The 26,365-nt window shown below is 40.6% G+C and overlaps 1 protein-coding gene across 2 annotated transcripts in view; it reads left to right on the top strand.

Annotated features, from left to right (window-relative positions):
• Positions 1-4,516: 4,516 nt before the first annotated feature.
• Positions 4,517-26,365, top strand: part of ASCC3 (activating signal cointegrator 1 complex subunit 3) — a 276,779-nt gene continuing 254,930 nt past the window's right edge. For both annotated transcript variants that reach the window (XM_054820094.1, XM_054820095.1), the window contains exons 1-3: positions 4,517-4,621; positions 24,416-24,559; positions 25,334-25,484. In XM_054820094.1, coding sequence (XP_054676069.1) covers positions 24,470-24,559; positions 25,334-25,484 — 241 coding nt within the window. In that variant the 5' untranslated portion in view covers positions 4,517-4,621; positions 24,416-24,469. The remainder of the gene's footprint in view (positions 4,622-24,415; positions 24,560-25,333; positions 25,485-26,365) is intronic.

The following is a 26,365-nucleotide window of genomic DNA, read 5'->3' as shown; positions in this document are numbered from 1 at the left end:
AAAAGTTGGAACAGTAGTAGGTTAGTATGTACAACATTTAGTGCATTTGAGGTCTTTGAAAGCTAGGTCATAGTAGGGCTGTGGTATATTCTTAGTGTCTGCTAGGAAGTGAATGTCAAGAAAAATCAAAAAGCCACAAAAACATAAAGTTTCAACATTTTCCAAGATGAGGAAACAAATGTAACCCAGTAAATGTGATTATTTTTTTCTTTCTTTCCATTCATAGAAGATCTCAGACTTTGTATTCACCTGACAGTGCAGGGTCTCGGAAGGGCTCGTCTCAGCCTGAGTTAATTTTAGCTTGCTTTAACAGTTTTCTAGTGGTCAAGCAACTATGGCATGATGTGTTTTATCTTAAGCTGGGTCAATACCACATATGCTAACAGCCTGACAAACTGAGGCAGTCAGTTTGTAGAAAATGATAGCCATTCTGTCAACTGAGGCTGGGAAGGCTGTAGGGCAACTCTTAGACTTGCACTGGGAGCCACTGAGAAGGAAACAGATTGTGTTAAGAAAACATATAAAAGTAAACACAATCAGGTTACAAGATAGGGGAAGAAGAAAGTAGCAACATCATGCTCCTCCCGGCAAAGAGAAAAACACCCCCATCAGGAAGATTACTCTGAGGGAAGACCTCATGATGCTGACACCACCTTGTAAGCCCCTCCTGCGTTCTCCTTGAGAGGGCAGATATATTGACCTTAGGATCCAGAGGAACATTTGAAAGGTGACCAAAACACAAAAGAAAAAGGTAGATACTAGGAAGATTTTAGCTGCATTATAAAAGGGACAGACTTTTCTCTAGTGGATATCTTGGACTGTTAGACTGTTAAAACATTAATTGGGCTGAAAATCAATTCTTGGTCCTGTATAATCGTGAGTTCTCTTTTGCCCATAAACAAGATTTTGAGTGCAACACAAAGCTAGAAAACCTATGATCTTATAAGATCCATGGGTCACATGACCTTGCAAAGCCAAGGGATTCCTCGTAAAGCCTAGCTTTGTAGAATTAATCCTAAATGTCTGTTAAGAAAAGGTACCCTTAATAATTAAGTATGTCTGTATTGCTGCTAGAAAACATTCAAACTATACTGGGTTTTTACCTACAAATGGAAGTATACACATGTGGAAAAGTTTGCCTCAGTCTTTCCTCTATGACAAGAGTAAAAGTCTTGGTTTGGTGTGTTGGGTTTGCGTGGCAAGGTTTTGATAGTGGGGGGGCTACGGGGGTGACTTCTGTGAGAAGCTGCTAGAAGCTCCCCCTGTGTCTGATAGAGCCAATGCCAGCCGGCTCTAAGACAGATCCGCCCCTGGCCAAGGCCAAGCCAATCAGCGCCTCTGTGATAACATATTTAAGCAGAAAAACAGTTAGAGAGAGCTTTTGCAGCCAGAGAGAGGAGTGAGAAGATGTAAGAAACTCTGCAGACACCAAGGTCAGTGCAGAAGGAGGGGCAGGAGGTGCTCCAGGCACCGGAGCAGAGATCCCCCTGCAGCCCGTGGTGAAGACCATGGTGAGGCAGGCTGTCCCCCTGCAGCCCATGGAGGAAGGATGAGGGGGTGTAGAGATTCCACCAGCAGCCCGTGGAGGACCCCACGCCGGAGCAGGTGGAGGCACCTGAAGGAGGCTGTGGCCCATGGGAAGCCCACGCTGGAGCAAGTTCCTGGCAGCACCTGTGGACCCGTGGAGAGGGGAGCCCACGCCAGGGCAGGTTTGCTGGCAGGACTTGTGACCCTGTGGGGGACCCACACTGCAGCAGTCTGTTCCTGAAGATCTGCACCCTGTGGGAGAGACTCACGTTGGAGAAATTCATGAAGGACTGTCTCCTGTGAGAGGGACTCCATGCTGGAGTAGGGGAACGATGAGAGGAGTCCTCCCCCTGAGGAGGAAGAAGCGGCAGAAACAACGTGTGATGAACTGACCGTAACCCCCATTCCCTGTCCCCCTGTGCTGCTGAGGGGGGAGGAGGTTGAAGCCGGGAGTGAAGTTGAGCCCGGGAAGATGGGAGGGGTGGGGGGAGGTGTTTTAAGATTTGATTTTATTTCTCATTCCTCTACTCTGTTTTGCTTAGTAATAAATTAGATGAATTCCTTCTCTAAGTTCAGTCTGTTTTGCTCGTGACGATAATTAGTGAGTGTTCTCTCCGTGTCCTTATCTCGACCCACAAGCTTTTTGTTCTACCTTTTCTCCGTCTAGTGAACGAGGGGAGTGATAGAACGGCTCTGGTGGGCACCTGGACCCCAGCCAGGGTCAACCCACCACATTTGGTTAGGCTGGAAACTTGCTTTTGTGTGAAGTACGTTTCAAGGAGTCAGGAAGGAAGGGTACATCTCTTGTATTTGTTAAGCGACAGCTTTGACCCACAAGTCTGTAATGGATTTTCCTCCTACCTTAAGGAAAGCTATATGCCAATCACTAGGCCTTACTCGCCATTAAAAATCTGCATTCAGAAATAAAAGCTCAACGTGAGCCAGCAATGTGTGCACTTGCAGCCCTGAAAGCCAACCATATCCTGGGCTGCATCAAAAGAAGTGTGACCAGCAGGTCGAGGGAGGTGATCCTGCCCCTCTACTCAGCTCTGGTGAGACCCCACCTGGAGTACTGCATCCAGCTCTGGGGCCCCAGTACAGGAGAGACATCAAGCTGTTGGAGCGAGTCCAGAGGAGGGCCAGGAAGATGATCAGAGGGCTGGAGCACCTCTCCCAGAAAGACAGGTTGAAAGAGTTGGGCTTCTTCAGCCTGGAGAAGAGAAGGCTCCAGGGAGACCTTATAGCAGCCTTCCAGTACCTGAAGGGGCCTACAGGAAAGCTGGAGAAGGACTGGTTACAAGGGCATGTAATGATAGGACAAGGGGTAATGGCTTTAAGCTGAAGGAGGGTTGATTTAGATTAGGTATTACGAAGAAAATCTTTACTGCGAGGGTGGTGAGGCACTGGAACAGGTTGCCCAGAGAGCTTGTGGATGTCCCCTCCCTGGAAGTGTTCAAGGCCAGGTTGGATGGGGCTTTGGGCAACCTGGTCTAGTGGAGGGTGTCCCTGCCCACAGCAGGGGGGTTGGAACTAGATGGTCTTTGAGGTTCCTTCTAGCCCAAACCATTCTAGGATTCTGTGAATATAAAAAAATTCCTTTAGAAAGTGAAAACAGAGTATTAGAATTCATAAGAGGACTGCTCTCTGTTAATTACATTAAAATGCTTTTTTTAATTACATTTAACTTTGGCTTACAGATCCAGAATACAGAAATAAAAAATACAGATTTGCTTTGAGAATATGATTGTAAAATCATGCTACAAACATTGAAACCCTGAGTTATCTAGCATCAAGCTACAGGACCTTAATTATAACACTTATTCTTTGCTCATTCTGCATAATTTCACTATGAAGATGTTTTACAACATGATGACTAAATAGAACTGATAAAAATTCAGGATTTCCAGTATTTAGACTAGTCAAACACTGTAAGGATAAGTGGTCTAGAAACTTTATAATCAGTTCCACATGACTATCTACCAAGATACACACACCTTATGATTCCTTTAAACTGTGTATATTTCTTTTTTTTTTTTTTTAGCAAGGGATGAAGTACATTACTATCTTCTTGTGAGCATGTTTTTTAACATCTCCAACTGTACAAATATACACACAGGCACATACATGCCAGTGCTTGACTTCTTTCATATAAGCAGAATACTTGCCAGATTTGCACAGATGAAAGCAGTTCACTGATCTCAGAAGAGAGTGGTGTTACACGCTTTCCATGACACAACACAGAAAAGACACTCGAGAAGAGAGAAGTCAGAAATAAATCATCCCACTGCTAACAGATATCCAGCTGGAGGCCTCTTAAAATCCAGATGTATCTACGTGCAGACACCCAAGCACTCTAGAATGAGCGGGGTTTTTATGCAACTTGGTTTTCTCCTAAAATTATCTGACATTGCTCATTCTTCTTTCCCCCTCTCTCTGCACAGCCTGGTCTTTAGCACCATTTTACTACTGTGCCTTTAGATTAGAAGCCCCATTGCTAAGGAACACGCAAGACTGAGTAAGCGTGGAAAAGCACGCAAGGGACACGCTGGAGTGCAGACGCGGTTTGGGAAGCAGTAACGGACGAGCCGGTAAAGAGCACAGAGAGCTGAAAGCCACGGAAACCCGGGGCCGGGAAAGGCCGGGGCGGTGCTGCGGGAGCAGAAATGCCACCGGGAGCTGCCCCCGCGGTGTACTTGATCACGCAGCGAACCGGGGCTGGCGGGCGCAGCTGGCGGCAACAGCAGCCGCAGCACCTCGGCGAGACGCATTTTTCTACACAGAAAAGGCAGCGGGCGGGGAGGGGGGCGGAGGTGCGGCCTGTACCCGGGGTAGGCCTGTGCACGGCGCCGGCTTTCTGCGGTACGGAGAGGCAGGGAGGAGGGCAGGGGGCACAGGTACGTCCTTGCCGCGGACGGTGGTGATCCCGGCGGGGCGGATGAGCGGGCCGGGCAGGGCAGGGCCGGGCCGGGGTACACCGACGGGCACGACGCGCACAGACGGCGCAGCCCCTCGTTTCGCCACGCCTGCTCACTTTACGGCAGTGTCGCGCCACGCCGGCTCTTCGCGGCAGCGGAACCGGCAGGCCGGAAGGCAGGTGCGCGGCGGGCTCGGGCGGGCGGGGGTCGCCGGGCTCCGGCGGCGGGCCGTGTGGGGAATGCTGGCGGTGGCCGGAGCTCGCCGCGCTCCGGCAGATGAGGCGAACGTTGCTCTCCGCCGCGGCGGGTGCGGAGCTACGGTCTGGTCCTCTCGATGAGGATTGGGACCATCCGGCCCGGCCTGCCCCGGCGGCGGTGCGTGGGTCTCTGCTCGCTGCCCCTGGCGGGAGAGAGAGCGGAGGGGAGCGGGGCCGGGCTGTCGGCGGGGCCCGGCTGTTTCGGGGCAGCGAGGCCGCTGGCCGGTGCCAGGCCTTGCCTCCCCGCGGTGGGGCCAGCCGCGGCGGGCGGGCAGGGTGCTCTGGCCCGGCAGTGGGGCCGGGACCTGCCGTCTGTCCTCTGCCTGCTGGTGGCCGAGCCTCGGCGTGCTGCTCGGCGGGCGATACCGGATCACTAATAAAGGCCGGGTCCCTTTCTCTGCTCGTTCTGTTTCTGGTCTTGGCCTCGGTGTGTTTATTGAAACAAGGGTAGCGGGAGTGTTGGCAAGTTGAAAAAGGTGCAGGTGTTGAACGGGCCTGAATACTTTCAGTACTTACTACTGGTATTAATAAATGTAGAGAACTAGAAATGAAAAATGAAAAAACAGCGTGTGATCACAAAGAGTGTTTTTCGCTTTTGAGTACTACTGGCTTCATTTTGGTTGGTAATGGTAAACCGACAGCTTTGCTTGTAGAGTTAATGATCTATCTCTAGGGTTCTAAGGCTTACCCTTCAGGTGCTTTGGGAGAGTGTATTGTGTTGGAATTGAAATAATACCTTTATTTAAAAGCTTTTAAGTTCTGAATTTAGATTTTGTTGTTTTTAATACACTAGCATTTGTGTAGACCCTTTTCAATCTTCAGGCTTTTTAAAGAATTGACAATGAAATAGTACGTATTGAAATGGAACTGGTAATCTTCACTTCTGCAGAGAAGAGATCTAATCGTCAAGCTTAGTTATTTTCTTGAGGATAGACTTGACTTGAGTCTAGTCAATGAGTAGAAAAAATAATAGAAATTCCAGAGAAGATGCAACAAGGGTTATGTATGTCCACGTGGCAGGTTGCAGAGATAAATTTTTAGGAGGAAGAAAATCAAACCAACCGTCAGTTCAGGTGCAAGCTGGCTTTCATCTGAAGACCACGTTAATTATATCAGTGAGGTGCTGAGTCTAAACACACACTGCTTTTCATTCAGCAGACACCATAATAAAATAATTTCTTTTGGATCTGACTCGCTTCTGGCCGTGACAGAGTAAACTTGCATCATCCTGGAATTAGATGTGTAGATGTTTGGAGGAGCTCTCTTCCCATTCATGTGGGAACACTGGCCAATTCCCAGCTAGGGTATTTATGCATTGTATAAGTTAGTTTAAATGTTAAACCTGCTCAGTTTTCTCTAAAAGCTAGCTTGTCCTTTGGAAGAGATGAGATCACTAGTTCCATTGAATCAGAGAGAAGGTAAGAAATTGTCGAATGACAATATTTTCTTCTGGCAGCTCTATGTTTATGGAGTTTTCTTTGAAGCTAAACCTGAAGTGATAGTTAGGCTTTGTTTTTAAAATTAGGAGTGCACACTGCTCTTTTTCACCCCTTTGTTTTCTTGTTCCTTCCTTTCTGCAGCTGTCATGTATGTATTTAAAATATATCAACGTGTTTCTCTTCCCAGTAACCCATCTAACCTGAGTTTGTTGTATCTTTTCCAGTAGGTAATGTCTTCTACATTGCTGGTGATTTTTGTTATCCTTCACTGCATCCTTCTAAACCAATATGTGTCTTTGTAGACACAAGGTGCGCAACAAAGACAACTACTCTAATGGAGTCTTTTAATATTGACTAGTGGAAGGACAGCACAGCATATTTTAGGGTCTCACTCTTGTCTTTAAATATTAATGTTTCCTGTCTTTCCACATTTCCAGCATGACAAATGACATGATGATTGTCATTTGCTGCAGTCTGTAGATATGTTTCTGCAAAACTGCAACTAATGTTGTTTCTTGGCATTCCCTGTTTTTGTGGTTTCTTACTCTTGCTTTATTGTAGTATGTTCTACTGTCCATGTTGGATATGGTTCTTTCAAGATAATTGTAATTTGGCACCTAAAATAGTTGCAGTCCCTTACATGTCAGCATCATTTACAGATTTAGTAAGTGTAGTATTAATTCTGTTGTCAGGAAGAACATTTAGAGTTGAAAAATCTTTTTTTACAGAGTTAATAAAAAATTCATCCTTCGTAAAGTACCAGTGTGTGTTTCTGCAGGTTCTTTCTCTTTAAAAAGTTGTCCTTTATAAATATTGAACTGAGTTCAGGCTGGTGCATGTTCTTCCTGTGTGTTTCATTCCTCTTACACAGTCACAGGAGCTGTTGTTGGGGTGGGGGGGTGGTTGGGGGAAGGAAAGGCACACGTTGCCTTTTGCTGGATAGTTATAATGTAAAGTTTATTTGGAAGCTGTTACATGTGTTATTTATTCTAGTTCATATTAGTGTTTTGAGTACTGATCAGGTTTCTTTTTCCCCCCACAAAATTTACTGGAAGTCCTCATTACTCCAAATAACAGATTAATGTGTTCCTGGTAAATTGTTTTAGTAACAATTGTTGAAGTTGGTGTTGAGCACTTTCCAGCCTATGCATTTTTTTAAACCAAATTATGCTTTAATTTGGAGAAAGAAGAAAAAACAAAATTTATTGTCTGGTTTGGACAAATCTAATTAAAAGCAGTTTAACAAATGACCTATAACATGTAGTTAGAAGTTCGTTAGAAATACGATAGCTGGTGTCTGAACTAAGAAGAGAAGGAAACAAGGGTTGGACCCACAAACAGAGTTAGAGGCATTAGGCTCCTAAATTCCAGATTTTAATTCTCAGAATCCCTGTTGTCATCTCACACCGTAGCTCTGTTTTCAAACAAAATGTTTGTCTACTGTCTCTCTCCTGTAGCAGTCAGTAGCAGGTGCTTAGGCGATGTACTGAAAAAAAAATTGGAAAACAAATGCAGTGATGCCTTGGCTTTTGTATTACCTTTCAGTAGTCAGTGATTTAAATAACTGATGGTCTGCCTCTAGGCTGTTGAGTTCAATAGCTACCAGTTAATTAATCTAGTTCTTTTTTGAGCGTGCACGAACTTACAGTCTTTTTGGCACCTTGTGGCAATTAATTCCCAGATTTAATTATATAAGGAAAGACATTCCATTTGATACAGCTTCCTCCCTAATATACGGTTTTATCCTGTACCTCCTTATTGTTACATTACGAGTAATAGTCAGTCATTCTGTATTTACCCATTCTTGATTTTTAAACACCTCATCACATCACAGAAATGAGCAATTTCATGTTTATTGCAAGCACAATCCCTATGAGGATCTGCAATCTTTATGGTCATTTCTCTGAGGAATTTGATTGCCTCTTTGCACAAAGCAATGGGAATATGTTCTTGTACTGGGTTCAGGAGTTAACTTTCATCATAGCCATAGTGCTTTAGATTCGTGGCTAAAACAATGTTGATGACACACCAATGTTTTGGCTGTTGCTGAGTGATGCTTGCAGAGCATCAAGACTTTCGTTTTCCCATCCCACCGCCCAGTGAGTAGGCTGGGAGTGGGCAAGAGGTTGGGTGGAGAACAGCTGACTCGAATTGGCCAAAGGGTTATTCCATACTGTCATGCTCAGAAATAAAAACTGAGGAAGAGAAAGAAGAAAGGTGCTTTTTTTTTTTTTCCAAGGTGCCTGTTGTTCAGAGATTGGTGGAGTATTGGTCAGCCTGTGGGATGTGGTGAGCAATTTCCTTCACTTTTGAATTTTTTTAACTTTCCTTCCTCTGTTAAACTGTTTGTATCTCGACCCATACATTTTCTTACTGTTGTTCTTCCTATTTTCTCCCCTGTCCCACTGTGTTGGGGGGTGAGCAAGTGGCTGTGTGGATGTTTGGCTGCTGGCAGGGATCAACCAACCCCAACACTTTGTGCAGACACCTAAAAACATGATTGAAGGGAGAAGTAGTAGCGCACTCTGGTTCTGTGGTAACAGTGCTTGCTGAATTAACCAGTGGTGTGAAAGATCCCTATGTGTTCTTTGAGGTTATTCTAGTCACTTGGTATAGAATATTCCTGTTGCAGTTGTACCCAACTTTGTATAATTTATTGAAAATCCATTACGCTAGGAAGAAACCAAGAAAGACCTAATTAGGCTACAGTGGCCATGCTGGACTGCTTGGGCGTTTACGAGTTTGTCCTTGCTGAAGGGGCAGTTGTTGTTTTCTTTGTTTCATTCAGTACCTTAACATGTGAACTAGAATTTCGTGGCTGGCCTCTAGCTGAGCACATATCTCTGAGATGCGAATTAAAACTTGTTTTCTTTTTCTGGCTTATTGAGTCTTGCTGATGCTAGAGAAGAACACGGAGCTGGAGAATTGTTTTACCGAACTGATATATTAGGGAGGGAAATGTTGCTAGCTCTCCCCTTTCATTGTATGCTGAGTTTAGGATCGTAGCTTAGGGATGTGGATTATACACCTCCGTAGACTTTCCCATCATTTGTTCTATGGCAAGTATTTTCTCTGAGCCATCTGTTACTCTTGCTTGCCCAAAGGCATGTTGGAAGTTTGGCCTGAAAAATAAACTGAATTTGATATTACAGACCTGAATCTTAATCATAAGCTGGTCATAAAGTAAGAATAGATGATCATGGAATGATGAGTCATTGATTGAAGCATTTGTCAGGTGATTGCTGGAGTGAATTTCAGTTTTCCAATTGTAAATTGGATTCTGAGGAAGTTGTGAAAATAAGTAGATGAGGTGGTACAGTAGTGACTTGCCTTCAAATATTTCTTAAAACATAGACAGAAACATTTATATCTATATCAACTACTCCTTTCTTTGAAACTGGTGAAGACTGCTGAACTGACTTGCTTAGTGAGTCTTTGGAAACGGGACTCTGATTAATTTGTTCAAGAAACGTGAAGGCATTATTCTTAGCTGCTGCTCCAAGGGGAAACAATTTGTCATCCTCTTGAAAGACTGAGGAAAAGTAAAGAGGATCTCTGAAAGTCCTCTCTTCCATTTCTTTCAAGAAATTTATTTTTTATGGTGAGTTGATCCCAGTCAGCAGCCAAATGCCCACCCAGCCTCTCATTCACTCCCTTCCATTGTGAGATGGGGAGAAAATAGGAGACATGTAATAGTTGCTTGGGAAGACAATTGCCATAATCACGGATGTTCCCCCTTGCATCTGCTTTCCTTGATTTTTTATTGCTGAGCATGACATCGCATTGTGTAGAGCTGTGTTGCCTTTGAAGCATAAATATAAATAAAATACTTGGTTATATCATTTTCTTGTTAGTGTGGCATTTTTGTTTATAGGGAGTCTTTAAGTCGATTCTGTAAATCTGAACAGTTTGTATATCTGCCATGCTAAATACTCAAGATATTTGTTCAAAGACTTTTAATTGTTAAATAGGAGAATCTTGACTAATATATGTGTATTTCTTAGCTTACAGTACAATTTTTCTAAAACACGTTTTAAGAAATTTTACATACATTCTAACAGAATATGACTATATTTCTAAGACTGTAACCATTTAAAAAATTGTGCAACTGGAAAAAAAATCCTGCTTTAACCCCCTCATATTACTTGAGACATAATGAGCCTATTTTCCTTTTCATTATATCAGCCAAGAATAATAATGTTATGCCTCAATTTTTGTTCTCCTCCCCATTTTCTCATGGAATAAGCATGCATTTCTGATGTTTACAAGCTTTGTGAGAAGATGGTTAGGGGTCTTCTCACTGTAGGAAACCGTACAGGTGTCCTTCTCAGAGTATCCTCTTGCATGTATTGCTAATGCCATAGGCAGGCAGCCCAGGAAGGGTGGGCAGCAGCTGTTAGTTGTGGTTCTAGTTTGCAGGCATTGGAATATTACAGCAATGAATCACTAACTTTTTTTTTTTAAAGTTCTAATTCTAAACTGTAATATAATTATCAATTAGGAAGCTGCCATTTGCTGATCGTCATATAGCTGATGTGCCGTTTGAAGTGCCTGTGTGGCATGTGAGCTCTGAAGAGAAGATGAGGGACTCTGTCTCTAGTAATATTACTTTATGGGACTATGCGTCTATTCAATAGTTGAGTGTTGTTTAAATGTATTTTTAATTAACTTTTGGGGTTTTTTTTTTCCTTGTATAAAGGCCTACCTGAAAAGGAAGTATGCATGTTTTCAGGCTATAGGGGTGTAGTTAAAAAAAGTGCTCCTTGCATTTTTTCATAAACTTTTAGGCTGAATTTTTGGGCAGTTTTTCCCTACATCCTACCAAAGTTAAAGAACAGATTAGAATCATTTATATTTAATCCAAATCAAAAGTGGACAGTTGTCGGCCTTGGGACAGCTTCTGGTATTTCTGTTACAACCTTGTGTTTCTTTACAACTCTCTGCATGAGAAGACTTAGTATTGCCTCCAGGCAGTAGGAGGAAGGTCTGAAGAGGGGGGCACCCCAAAAGGTACCTGGAAGTCTGTGGTGGTTCGGACTGTGCTTTCACCTCTTCCTCAACTGGAAAAGCTCGTCTGGATAGGTTGATTTTTGGGAATCTGTATGCATCTTCCCTGCACTTCACTATCTGACCATGTTATGTCAAACAGTGAGCTGCATTTTGAATGTGGCTCTGTTTGCTTTTCTGATAGGAAAGACAAACTTTCATTTTTTTAAACTCCTGAGCTGGACTGAACCTTCAGTGTACCGTGACGTGGATCAAATTAGAGAGGGCTGCTAGACTGTGAGGGGTTCATTCATGTGGAAATACCTTTGGAAAAATATTTAAATAAGCTGACAGAGGCTTTTAGGAGGAATGTTAGAAAGACTGAGGGGTAGCGTAGTGCTAGCAAATAAATAGTTGTCTTATGGAAGACATTGGTCATCGCAGAGGTGATAAGTCATCTGACTTAGAAGACTTAGAAGTCACTTTGAAAGAGAAGGCATGTCGGGATTTCTTGTCTAGAAGTCACTTTGAAAGAGAAGGCATGTCGGGATTTCTTGTTAACTGCTTTATGCAGAAAGCAGAAATAAGCTATCCAGTAATCGATACCTTCTCAAAATGCCAAAGTGTGGTGAGAAAACAAAATTGGTAGAATTTGTTTGTTTGGTGGTGTGCCAATGTGTGTGTTTTGTGTGCACGTTATGGTTTGGGGATTTGGGAAGACTTATCTTGGTTAGTCTGTGTTCCTAGAGAGTTCTGTTAAAAACTATGAAGTTCTGTGTATTCTTAAATCATGATGTTTCTCAGGAAATTAGCAGTTACTAGGGACTGAGAGTCTTTGGCAGTTTGGTACCGCCACATTGGTAAGAAAAGCTGATGGAGACTTTTAGGAGTAATGTTAGAAAGATTGAGAAGTAGCATAGTGCTAAAATCTGCTCACACTTAGCAAAGTTTAAATATGTGGATTTAATGTGTTGGTACAGGACTTAAATGCAGCAGCCTAGTAAATAATATTTAGGGGATGCTTATCTGTTACATTTTATTAGTATCATCTTAGTATATTCATAATTAAAACACTTTTTAGAGAGGCGAATTCTGGATAAAAAGCACAGCTTTCAGCTCCCAACTGCTGTGATCATTGGGAAGATGTTTACTCTGTCTTTGCAATGGAGCATGCATATCATCATAATGTCTTGACAAGAGTTTTCATTGATGTTAGTCAGAAGGCTTGCCATACTTAAATAATCTTGATCGTCTTGAGTCTTCATGGATGTTACTAACTAGAGAGTTTTCCTCAAACTCTGGCATGACTTTCTGACTCCTTCCCTACTCAAAAACTGTGGCAGGCTTCAAACAAGATGCTGAATGATAGAAAAAGTGTAAGGACATTTTTTAGAAAATATTACAAGCATTATTATGAAAATTAAATGCCATAAACCCAAGTGCTGCTAAATGTAGCAAACACTTAAAATTACACAATACACTTGCATTGTTTTAATGAAACTGATGCATTTGTGTCGACAATGACAACTGGTTATTCTTACTTCTATGCAATGGGTCATTTTCTACATATTTCTGTGTTATTTATTGCAACCATTAATAAAAATTCTTACTCTCACAAAAGTTACTGGAAATAGGTTGAGCTTATTTATGACTGATAGTTTTGGGAACTTCATTTAGTGATAGCCAAAGTTGGCCAGAACCCTTGTTTCTTTCAAAAGGCAGTTCTGTATTTTTAATACATGAAAATTAAATTAGTTTTCCTGTATGTTACCAAAAATATCGTAGAATCTGCAGCTTCTTTCTTAAGTGGTCTGAAACTCTGCATATTTCTGTTCTGAAAAATAATTCTGTAGTTTATTTTTAAGTACTTGCAGATTTTTTTTTTCAGATTGCCAGCATTACCTGTATTATTACCAGTTTTATTGACGAAATTGCTGAACACAAAAGAGAGATTTAATATTTTCTCTAAATGAGAAATTCTGCTTCAATGCTTTCATAGAACAATTGTTCTTAAGATTAAATATGAATCTTGGCCTAGGTTGTACTGTGCTTATACAGCTACTGTATGTTGTCTGCTAGATGCAATGATTTTATTAATCATAACTATGATTTTATTAATCGTAACTAATTACTGCAGAAGTCCTCGAGAAGGACTCTTGATGTTTGGTGAGAGAGTTGATTCAGAACTGACATCCTGTCTTTCAAGGTGACATGAACGTTGCCAGTGACTTTTCTGTGAAGATAAGAGTTCATTTTACACCATGCTGAATAAAGGATGAATTTTGTGATCCGCTTCTGGTGACGCTGATAACATCCGCCACTTTACTTACAAGTCAGTGCCATTCTTGGACCTGGTTTTTGATGATGAATTCAGCGGAGTGTAGAATAGTAACATGGTAAAGTACCAGAGACAGTGTTATTCAACCAATTAATGAATCCTTGGTTCTGATTTTGGTGGTGCTAATAGCAACACAACTCATCCAGTCAGTATTACAACTTCAAAAAGACATTCTCCCATGGTTAACTTGGCTATTGTCAAATGAACCTCAGAAATACATTTTCCAAGTCTATAAGAGTTTTGCCAATGGATATAGCTGGACTTGTCCACATACACAGAAGACGTAATGTTTTTTTCTTTCAGATAAGTTTGTAAAAATCACTTGTGATGCCGTACGTATACATGCGACAACGTGATTGACTAGAGGTGTTGTAGACTGTTGCTGCTTTGGGATCCTAAGGCTACTGATACTGCCTCTCACGTTCATCCAGGGCTGTATTAGCTGTGTGGCCACGCAGTCCTTACGTCTGGGAGGAAGCTTTGTGCTTCAGGGACACTTATGAACGTAGTTGCCTTAAAAATAATGGCAACTGATACGTAACAGATGGTTATATGCCTCTCAAACTATTTTCTAGACTTTAGCATAATAGTTTTTTATTTTACCTCTACCCTGTTTCAAAAGCTTTCCCAAAGTCATTTTGGGAATTTTATAGGATGGGATAATGAGAAGTAAGAGAGCAATCATATTCGTACAACCTCTCCTTTGTAACTTGAGTAATAGTGTTCAGGCATGGTCTTGACGATTAGTGTACCTGGCTTAGTCATTTGTTTTATTGCATTTGAGATCCTTCTTAAAAAGGATGCTAAAATAGGTTATGTTTTTCTCAAAAGGGATGGTTTGTGCTTCCTTCAAAAGCATTTGGGGGAGATGCTCCAGATTCAGAATTATTCAGTTCCAGCCTTGATGCCTACTGAAACCATAGTTTGAAGGAAATCAGAGTTGATTATGAAGGATAATAATGGCATTCAGTGGATAATAAGCATCCAGTTATTTAGAACTGGGAGGTTATACGGAATCTGGGGCATTTGTTTAGTTGTGTATAAATCTGGTAACTCAGGTTTTTTTGAATTGGCAACAGGAGTGTGTTCAAAAACCTCATGAAATTACAGCTTGTATCCAGCTACCGTTTCAGAGGATGCGGACATTTCATTGGTCCTGTGTCACACCTACTGATCCATGAAAATATCTGATATCATAAAGGTTCTCAAATGCCACTAGGCGCCATGCTTAGGGACTAAAGCCCACCCAGGTGCCTACCATAAGAGAAGCTTGAATCTTCCTGCACGATTCAGGTGCAGGTCTTCAGAAATGTTTTCACATTGTTGGCTTTCTATCCAAAATCATGGCTGGTTTTGGAGAGAAAAATGTCAGTGCATGTGCCTAAATGCCCTGCAGGAAATGGGCTGTAGGCTTTATGTGGTGCTGCTCTGTCTGTAAAGCACAGTAGTGTCTGCTTACGTGTGTGTGGTAAACATACAATAGACAGGTGAGGTATTCTGATACAAAATTACATAGGTGTGAGTCCATAGAGTTCTTGGGGGCAGGATTCAGAATGTGAGTTTTCCTACACAGATTCCCTGGGAACATGACTGGGATGCATGCTGGGGATCAAGGTGAGAATAGTAGATCTTCTAAGAAACAATTTGTCAAATTTGTTCTGTAATGGCGCTGAAGACTTTGTTTCTGCATTCCAATCTTGTTTGCAGTTGTTTAGGAGCTCGACCTTAGACCTGCCTAGAAGCAGCCTTTATATTCATTACTTTTTAAGATTAATCTAGGCAAACTTTGGGAGTATGTGTAGGGTTTGTATTTCCAATCATGCTTTCGGGACCAGGATTAGAAACAGGTGTTTCCCCCACCCCCTCCTAAGGTTCAAGGGGAGGTGTGAGTGCCAAGTTTTGGGGAATAGCTTCCTCCAGCAGACATGGACTGATGCTGTTTTCACGGGAAGCAGTGGCAAAAACACATTCCTCAGCCCTCAGTTTGAAATGGTCAAATGCTTCAGACTATCCCAAGGAGTATTTGTAGGACCGAATATTTTAGTGTTGTAAGAGTGGGGATGGAAGGGAGGGAGCATTGGAGAGGAGAAAAATTAAGCATATTCTGTTTCTTGAGCACGGTTTCCAATCAGATTCACTGATACTGAATAGAAACTGTCCCTGTATGGTATCTTTACTATTTCTGTAGCATCTGCTGAAGGTTTGTTATTTAAGTGAAGTTACATTTGTCCCTTCTCTTAAGCAAATCCATGCTAGTCAAGCTTGATTTGAAATATATATATGTAAAAAAAAAAAAAAGTTATTTCCTTCTATGGAGAATTCTAAACCAGAATTCACTAAATTTTGAATAAGATGTACCTACCATGAACAGTATGATTTTGGTATCCTAATTGTAGGAATTGGATACGCAGTTTGTTATTTTGCACTTTCAGGTATGCATCTGTTACATAAATGTCTCCTTTTGGTCTTACTCATTTTATGCTGCTGAAGCAGCTGGAAGGTGAAGTAGAATTGCTTTCCTTCTGGTAGTCTCATTTCCCTTGAAGAGTCCTTTGGACTTTGTTTTCTTCTGTGTACCAAACATAAGAAACTTTTCTCAAAAGAAAATAAAAAGCAGAACCTGATCTTAGTTGCACACCAAGCTCATTAGCCAAGTGTAATTTATCTTGTCTTTTGAAAGCTAATTATTCAGTTAACTTTAGTTGCGTCCTGAGGTTTGGATATCCCAACAGTAAGCTTCTATTATATGCATTGATATTTCAGTTAATTAGAGATACTTTGTATTATCAAAAAGTGACTTGCTATTATAGCTTCATTATTAAAAAAAAAAGTTAATAAAAACAAGTAAATTAATATTGTTGCCCTGCCAAAGTAGATATCCAGTTTATTAACTTCAGTGGTATTAATCTGAGTCATTATCTCTTCTGCTCATGGGCTGGTACTAGCTAATTCCGAAAATACGTTTGGATTTTCACAGTATGTCATAGTTGTCTATGTCCAGGCATATCTGTGTGTTATCCATGAGAGATGTACCTGACTGCACACTGAAGCTGATACTATTCTTGATAATTCCTCACATTAATCTGCCTTGGTTGTATAAAGGTGCTTGCACAGATTTGTAGAGATAGTATTTAACAGATCTTTCTAGAAGAGCTGTAATGGTGATGATTTTTACCTCTTGCACAATTATGTTACACTTAAAAGCTTCTTGTATAATACCATTAGCTATAGCTTTGCAAGAACGTTTGTCAGTATTGTGTTCTGGTTCTTGCTTTTCTTTTTGGGTTGCTGAAGGATTTTGACATGCAGATACATCCATTCTCTCCCCTTACGTAATGTAAGGTCAGTTCACCCTCCCAGATCGATTTCACTAATTTTTTGAAGTGTTACGGGAGACCACCTTCTGATGTTCAAAGAGGGCTAATGCACCTGTAAACTGTTCTCCTGGGAGAAGGTGAGAAGGCGAACAACCAGGAAACAACTCCCCGGCGTGGTTTAGAAGCAGTGCTAGAATGGGAAAGCTTGCTTTGGTAAGCTTTTCTTGTGGATACCTTCAGGCCTTTTGTGGTCTTTGATATGGTAATCAACTGTGGAAGTACAATGAAGCTCCAGTGGTGGCAAGATTGCTTGTTATCACAGGTTGTGTAATGTTTATAGGTTTGATTTGATCTGCACGGAATGTTATTTTTAAAGCACACTGCACACAGCAGAGAAATACAAATTCTTTCTGTTCTTGCCTTCCCATTAGTGCTCAAAAGAAAGATAAAGGTTTTTATTATTGTTTTTCTGCTCCAGTACACCTATTTATGTCTGCTGATGTGCTTGTTTTGGCTTGGGTAGAGTTAATTTTCTTCATAGTAGCTAGTATGGGGCTATGTTTTGGATTTGTGCTGAAAACAGTGTTGATAATTCAGGGATGTTTTAGTTACTGCTGAGCAGTGCTCACACAGAGCCGAGACCTTTTCTGCTTCTCACCCCACCCCACCAATGAGTAGGCTGGGGGTGCACAAGGAGTTGGGAGGGGACACAGCCAGGACAGCTGACCCCAACTGACCAAAGGGATATTTCATACCATATGACATCATGCTCAGCACATAAAGCTGGGGAAGGAAGGAAGGGGGGAGATGTTCTGAGTGATGGCGTTTGTCTTCCCAAGTCACCATTAGGCATGATGGAGCCCTGCTTTCCTGGAGATGGCTGAACACCTGCCTGCCCATGGGAAGTGGTGAATGAATTCCTTGTCTTGCTTTGCTTGCGTGTACGGCTTTTGCTTTACCTATTAAACTATATTTATCTCAACCCACCAGTTTTCTCACTTTTACTCTTCCGATTCTCTCCCCCATCCCGCCGGGAGGGAGGGAGTGATTGGCTGCATGGGGCTTAGTTTCCAGTTGAGCTTAAACCACGACAGCTGATTACTACTTGTACACATTTTCATTCTCAGGTAGTTGTCCAGTTGCACCTCTGTGCAGTAACCTCAAGTTGTTTATGCCATTAAAATTCTATTGTGAATCTTTAGCAACTGTTACAAGCAATTCTTTTACCTCCTGAAGCCAAGCTGCAAGGAACCTGGCAGTGCCATGTCTGTGGCCAGTAGTTCGCGTTGGAGGCTGTATCCTTGTGTGTGCTTGTAGTTTCAAACTTAGGCAGGTCATCAGTACAGGAATGTGTTACAGAGACTTTTTTACCACCATCTGAAAAAGTGCTCTAGCATGGTCTTATCACAGCAGTTATGCAATTATGTATTATGTATGTACTATTACAGCAGTTATTTTTGCTGGAGTGCATCCCATGATGTCTGAGCCATCCTCAGTGAGATACAACATGTGTTACTTAGCTGTCATCATTAGCTCAAAGGTTTTTTTTATTTCATTTATTGTTTTTCATCCTCCTTTTACTTCCTTTGGACACATACATCCGTATTTACCTTCCATACACCTCTTGCTTTTTCTTTTGTGACAAACTTTTCTGGAATGGAGTAAGACGAACCCTCTGGAATTGTTTTCAACCTCTGCTGATGGCAGGGTGTGAAAGAGAGAGGCATAGAGAGCCCCCAGTGAAGCTAAAGCAAAACCAAACAAACATCCCCCCCTCTCTATCTTGTATTTGTGGCTCATGCCTACTGTTTAAATGAACATATATGTTCTGTCTGTTGAACTTGGTGATTGGCTTATAGTACGTCTCCACATGTAAGGCAAGTCTTTAAGAATTGCTTGGGATGCAGTTTTTCTCTCACTGTAGGGAGTGAAAAAGTTAAAGTGATTGGGTGTGAAAATGCAGATACTTCTCTGTCTAACAATTGAACTATTTATGTTCTTGGAAAAGACAGATGAGTTATTCTGAAAAAAGGGGTTTGGGTTTTTTTTAGAAATGACACCTGTGCTTAGTGATGATGTCAAATAACATCTGAAATGAACACGTTACTGGGCCAAGCCACATGTTTGGCGTCACACCAAAAATGTATTGGGCATAATCACAGGAAACGCCTCCCCAGCTGACGCTAGCAGGAACAGCGTTAGGCAGCTGGTGTTTAATCTGCCGTGCGTGGCTAAGGTTGTGATAGAATCTGGAAAGGGTTAATATTCTACTGAATGCATGGTTTGCAATTCCATTATTTGTTTTTTAGGGGTTTTTTTGTTTGTTTAGTGACTGTGTGAGCTGCATAGGCAGGACACTGGAACAACCACAAAACCACAGATGAAATGCAAAGAGTAAACTTATTTTTGTTACCTCGCGAACTGAGGGATCCCCGAAGCAGCACCTGGGCAGAGGCCCACAAGCCGGGGACGCAGGCACCGCTGAGCTTGGTCCATGCTAGAGGGTCACCGAACCTGCTGTTCTCACCTGTATTTCAGGGATTCGCGCAGGAGCAATTTACCCCTGTGCTTTGATCTTTCCCATGGCAGGGCAGGAATCTCAAGCATGTGCCTCTAAGTCTATCACAGGCCTACGGTATCTGAACACAGATCTTCTTGTCCAACACACAAGGCCAAACAGCAATTAGTATGATATATGTGTTTCTCGACACCTCAGCTGCAAGTCACTTGAGCATGTTTACAGTCCTCCTCGCCAATCTTCCCTTATTTTCCCACAGTGATTTATATAATTAAGATCCTGAAATTGTCTCATATGAATGATGGCACACGCAGGCACTGTTATGCCTCCTTATTATGCTGAAGCATTTGTTTGAATTCTAGTATTTACTGAGATGAACGCCATGTGTCAGGCAGCCGCTATTTCTTCCTGAGTACGTATTCCTTAATCTTGACATCTCCCTTTCAAAGACTGACCCAGCCTTGACTGGACATCAGCAATATTCAACCCAGACAACTAGAGAGAATTCCAGTGTGATGTCTGAGCCTTTTGCAGAAAATTTGCTGTCTGAAAGCGTACAACTGTTATTACATCATATAGCACTGCTTATAAAGGTGCAAAATATCAGGTTGGAAAACACTAATATTGTAGTATCTTGCTTTGGCCTGCTGTTTATGATTAATGTCCCAGACATTATTAAATCGCTATTATCCCTGGCTGTCAACTTTGATGCTAGGTGCTGTATTTGTACTGTTTGCATCAAAAATGCTTGGATAAGAAGTTTAAGTGAATGTAATACAAATGTCTCCGTTGGTGTAGAATAGCTTTTTCATCTAATGCTTTATTTCGTTCAAACAGCAGTGAGAAGTACACACCAAATAGAATGTGGAGTTTTTTAAATATTGAGACTTACTTATGAATAAAATATGAAGTTTACCTTTGTGTTAATGAAGCTGCTGAGGTTAATTGTAGCAATTCTAAAATGTGTTCTTATCACTAAAGTTTAATGCTTCAGGATTTATTTATTTTTATTCCTCTTGCATAGTAGTGTAACGAAGTAAAATATTCTGTGTGTGGATATATTTAAAATGTCTTAATGTGTCTTCTTGGTCTTGCTGCTTTTGTGTTTGATTTAGATAATCTTGTGCTAATATTTATTTTAATGTTTTTTAAGTGCCTTTAAAGTACAAAAAAAGTAACTGCATTGGCCTTTTTTTTTTTTAATTGCCTTATGGCTGGGATATCATTTGCCTTTTTAGATTCATTTTCATTTGAAATTATTCCACTTTGACAAGTGAAAGTAAAAATGCCATTTGATCCAAATACTATGTGGTCAATAGCAGCCTGCTATTAATTGCCAATGTCTAAAGCCCCTTTTTCTTTATAACGTTCTTTGATTAGATTAGTAAATAATAACTTCTTCAGGTTTTATACATGAGAAGTTTACATAGACAGCAATAAACTTGTTAATAGTTTAAAGAAATATAGGCAATAAATGCAAAACCTGGTAACATGGCTTAATATTCCTTAAACAGTTAAAAAGACTGCTGTGAGTTTTTAAAGGGAACTGTAACACGCCAGATACTAGAGGCTACAGAAGCTGGTGCTTTAGGATAGTGCAACTGCTGATTTTTACCTGTGATTCTGTTAATGCTCTGTTATTCCATCATTTTGAATTCCAAAATCAAGGGACCTACATTTGAGCAATCCCCTTCTCTTAGCCCTGCTGAGCAGCTGGCTTGTTCTGTTAAAGAGTATAGGAATTAAAATAAGTTTAAAACAAAACAGCAAGAAAAAACTTTGACCATAATCTCTGTAACATTTCAGTGGATAAGAGAAAGAAATGGTTCTGTTGTTTGCTTATAGAAGAAAATAGGAGGGTCAAGAGTGGGAGGAAAACTTAGGTAGTTGGTAAAAATATAAAGTGGAAAACTTCTATGGTAATGTTAGTTACCTTTGTAATATTGGTAGCAATTTTTTGCATATTTCAATTTAATGTAAAAAACCCTGTTGCTGAGATTGTGATCCGTATTTACTGTTAGGTTTACTTTCAAACTGTAAAGTTTGAATGGTTTCATACGTGAATTCTGTGTATAAGCTGCTTTTATTTTTTACTTTCCCTTATAAAAAGTTTCAATATTAAAAGCACCTTTTTTTTTTTTTTTGGAAGTAAAATAGGCTTTAAAAGATAATGTGTCTCATCTTCACAAAGCTTCAGAAAGGTGGATATTGCTCTTTCTCCTTTACGGACAGAAGCTTAGTGCAAAGTTAAGGTTTTTGAGTCTGAGATAGTGCTAGGAATTGTCAAACTTCAGTTCCTTTTCTTAAAAAACATTAGCAGAATGGGCCCAAATTGTCCTTACTTAATGGGCAGGGGATATTTTTACCATGGCACTGATCTTAAGGTTAAATTCCCATTCTACTGGTCCCTCCACAAACATGAGATAAAATGGTACCTATTCTCACACCTTTTTCTCGAGGTGGAATGGGCAAAAGTTCATCTTGCATCTCTATATGTGGGCCCTGGTAAACAGGATTTAATCGCTGCTGCCTTTTAGGTCCTTGTTCCATCTTACCAGGATCATTTGGTAGTACAGATGTTTCAGATCGAGCTGCAGGCAAGCAGATATATTTCTGTCAAATCAGAAGGAATTAGTTACCCTTATGGTGGCTGCGGAGAGACGAGCAGTAGCTCTAAAGGCAGGGTGATGCAGGCAGTTATCTACATCAGCAGGCTTTACGTGAAAGCAGGTAACTAATCTTATTTTTTATTTTTTTTTAAACAAATGTAAATTTATGCTGCATCTCATAGGGCCACAGCATTTTTAACCCAGCATTTACAGTTGGCTTTAGTATGTTGCAGAACAATAGCGTAAGTCCCTAATCTTTACCTTGGGTTTCATGTTAACAATACAGTAATTGCGCCTGTCCCCTGCCTTCTAATTGATGACTATTTTTGTTTTCTTGTGGTGCCATGGTGAGGGTCCAGAATGCAGAGTTTGCCTATAAATGAGGTGCAGAAGCCTTGGGCAGCTGCTCTGCCAAACCAGCCCCCCCTTCTGCAAAGCACGTAGGCACGCGTGGAGCAGCATTTATTCGTACGAACTCAGCTGTAGGGCTTCAGGGCTGAATTTGGCTCTTCGGCAGTCGGGGAGGTGTACCCTTACTTGTCCTCTGGGGTTCCAGGGGTTTTGTTTCAGAAAGTATTAATAACTCCATGAATTATTAAAGGAGGAAGAAACATTCCTTTAAAACTCGATCTCCTAACAAATTGGCCTGCTGGAGATGCTTTAAAATATCTTAAAAGTGTGTGTGAAAGGTGAACTTTTAAAAAGTGGGTTCGAACTTCTATAAATTACTGTGCATGTTATTTCAGAAAGGACAATTAACATATTACAATTATGTTGTTATATGTTATTATAAAGACCATAATTCTGTAGAAAGAGGTATTCAAGTGTAGGTATAAAATAAATAGGCAGGTATTCAAGTGTAGGTATAAAATAAATAGGCAAAATGGGGTGATCTTTAATAGCTAATGGCAATGCTGTCAGTGGAACAGTATGAGAGTGATTTACCTTTTTTTGTTGGGTTCAAACAAAACAGGTTGGGTTAGATCCCCTCAAATTTTGGACATGTTACTTCTCTGCTGTAATGGTGGCTATAATGTTCACAGGCTGTTTTCACTAGGAGTTACGCTGGTATGACTTATATATCATATACCCACTGAACATCTCAAAAGCTGCAGTGCTGCTTGGCTTTGTCTGCTTCCAGGCTTGAATTTGAACGTCTTCTCTGTGCCCTTCACAGTTAAAGATTTTATATTTCCACATTTTGTAGTTTTGTCGTTATAACATTTGCCTCCAAAATATCAGCTGTTGTGATAGCTTTTCTCAAAAAGTGTCTTAACGCGAGGTAGGAAAAACAAGCAGACCTGACAAGTCAGTGACATTTCTCTGTCTGTGACTGGAGCGTTGCATCAGGATTTGCTTTTGTGCTGTATTGCAAAGTTGATAGCTAAAATACAAATGCGGTCATTAAATGAAGAAAAATGTTAAGGATAATGGGATTATGGCAGGGAGTTCTCTGCAGTATATGACTGGCAGGGGGAGTAATTTTATTAACTCTGTTTTAAGTTATTTAAATTCTGGATCACTGATGGTCTTCAGGCATGCTAAGAATGATGCAGATCATTAGGTTTGTAATGGTATTATTAATTGTTTCAAAAATAATCTAAATCTGTATCTATCAGCTACCATCAGAAACCGTAGCTGTGCATTAGAGTTCATTAAACAATTCAGCTGTGGGCACCTTTTGAAATTAAACAACTTTGAGAATAGTTTCAGTAAAAGGCTCAGAAGGAGTACAAGTTCAGATGGAGAACAGCTGTGGTTTGCTGTATAGATGGGAGCCTGTTTCACAGAGGAAATAAGACAATGCAGAAATAGGCTGTAGTTCTGGAGAGAGCCCTGTGCTGTGTAAATGTGTGTGTGTGCGCTCCCAGTTGTGAGATGAAAACATCCCGAGGCATACTTTTTTTTTTTTCAGTTTTCTGATAGCCCTTTTTTTTTTGCCTTTATGTCTCATAATAGTTCAGTGCTATGCGTATTATGATCTTTTTTCCTGTCGTAATTTTCTTTGTGTGTTTTGCTGGTTAAAAATGGCTAAGCACGTGGTTGTCGAGAAGGATGCTCCTGCATCAGCACCGGAGAGACTGTTAATGACCTGAAAGCTTCCAGTGCGGGCTGGTTCAGGGAAAAATCTTCCCGTGGGTTGTAATCACTTGCTGCTGTTGCGAGCTAAAGTTCAATTACATTGATTTCACTATTATACTCTTGTGTTAGGGCTGCTAAAGGAACTTTTCTTTAGGGAGGAGAGAGAAGAAGAACCTGCCGAGCGACCTCTGCACACTACCACATCTTGCCTATGCTCTGTGCCTTTCACCTCCCTACTATTCAGTCTTGATTATCAACATTTAGAGAGAGAATTTTTTTTTTAAACTTGTTTAATTGAAGTGCCAGCCAAGTTCCACTTGAAGTTCCAGCCAAGTTCCACTTGCTCAAAAAGGTCTTTCAAGTTTGTGATGGGAGTTTGTATTTATAGCATTAACAAAGCCATGTTACTTGTTTTGTTCTCATCTAGGTGCTTGAACTGGGATTTAATTTCTCATCCTATGGATCACTGAATGAGTAACAGATGGCCTTGCCTCGTCTTACAGGCGCTCTACGCTCCTTTTCAAATGTCACTAAACATGAGGATTACAGTGAAGAATTAGCTGACTTAACGGTAAAGATTTTTTTCTTTTCCAAAGCAGAATTGTAAAGTAATAGTGTGTATGGAGAAAAAAATTGTTTGCTTTTTTAATTGGCATTGCTATTTTATAAGAGTAGGCAAGCAAAACTGGGCAGAGTGTGTGCAGTTTCCTGTGCGTTCCTCTATAGCGTCCTCACTCAAAGTCAAATTTGCTGTAGCTTTGTGATTTATGCTGGGCCCTTGCAATCATGATGTGCTCTATGGATAGGATCGCTTGGCTGCATTAATCCAGCCCTGTTATTTTGTGTTGGAGAAAGATTTAAGTTGAGCTGGGCTGAGATGGGGAGCCAAACATTTCTCTTCAAATATTAAGTTCACTTTGAACTCTTGTTGGGGAAAGTTTAGAATAAATTTAGTGATGCTGAATTTAGGTACTTTTCTTTTTTCCTCTTTTTTTCCAAGAAATAATGTATTAAAGCAATAAATGCATCGTGGAAACCTGTAACGTGAACGGATTTTGGAATCCTGTGAGCTGTAAATCTCTTGAAGTTGCAAGAGTTTGGCTTTATGGAGAATTCTCCCTTAGAAAGAGTCACAGAGTGAGAGAGTCTGTGTATGTGCATTCTCCTCCTCCTCTTACACTCAGGAAAGAGTGTACAGAACAAGTAATAGGGAAACTGCTTGCCATCATTACTACATACTGACTGAGTGCAATTGGAAAGAGGTTTTTTATCTGGTGTTTAATTTTAAAGGAACCTCCGTATACTATTTTGAAATAAATTTTTAAAAAAAATTTTGCATTTTCAGACTAAAAGATCAAAACTACATGAACAGTTACTTCAGTCTGATCTTACTTGGAAGAAGATAGTAAAGTTTCTTGATGACAATTTGGACAAAAAAGAACACCAAACTGTAAATGGTGATTTAAAAACTATATTACAAGCTGCAAAACAAATAGGTATGTTTTCATTCTCTGGTAGTCTAATAATATACTGGTTTGTTGTTTTGTTTTGTGTTTTTTTCAAGCTGCTTTCTGCCCGCATACTTTGCGTACTGGTACAACTGGAGTAAAATGTTAGGCTAAATTAGAGCTGACAAATATATAATGACTATAAAGTTTGCAATATAAAAAGTAAGACTATGTGTAGTATAGCAAGTAGGAAAAAATACCTGACAATGGAAACAAAAGGTTATAAGCAAAATAAGTGCTTGCCATTCTTAGCTGCAAATGTTACCTATGAAAATAATTTAGCAGATTTGTGTTTTCTGTATTAATGACAGAAATGTGTATTAGCTGTGTGACTTTTTTTTTTTAATTTCCACTCTTTGCCAAAGATGGCTACAAAACCTTTTTTTTTCCTGTTTTTTTTCCCCAAAACTTTAACTTTTTACCCCCAGTGTGGTGGGTAGGTAGAGCAAATTGAAAGACTTGAAAATAAGAGTGGTAAGTTTTTGTTTGATGGAGTGGAGAGGACTAAACAAATGAAAACAAATGCATGATTATTTAGTTAGAACAAGTTAGAAAGAAACCATCGTATTTATATGATTTTATTATACAAGTTAGAAAGAAACCAACTAATGCTGAAAGGGAGGCTGCATCACCTTTTTCCTTTGAGATATCCTTACATATATATTGTATATGTGTGTTAACTTTGTCACATATCTTCCATATGTAGGTATCTAATTATCCTGTCAATATGACCTCCAGTCCTCTCCATGAACTTTTCATCTTTTCAAAGTGCACCATAGGGAAATTCAAAAGACATACTGAATTTTTAGGCGCCTCCATTTATATGCTGTGTTTCTAGTTACTCAGCCTTGTTCCATCTGTTTATGCTG

This window comes from Grus americana, chromosome 3, assembly GCF_028858705.1.
Source record: "Grus americana isolate bGruAme1 chromosome 3, bGruAme1.mat, whole genome shotgun sequence".
NCBI classification, from domain to species: Eukaryota; Metazoa; Chordata; class Aves; order Gruiformes; family Gruidae; genus Grus; species Grus americana.
This window is presented reverse-complemented; position numbering and strand designations above follow the sequence as displayed.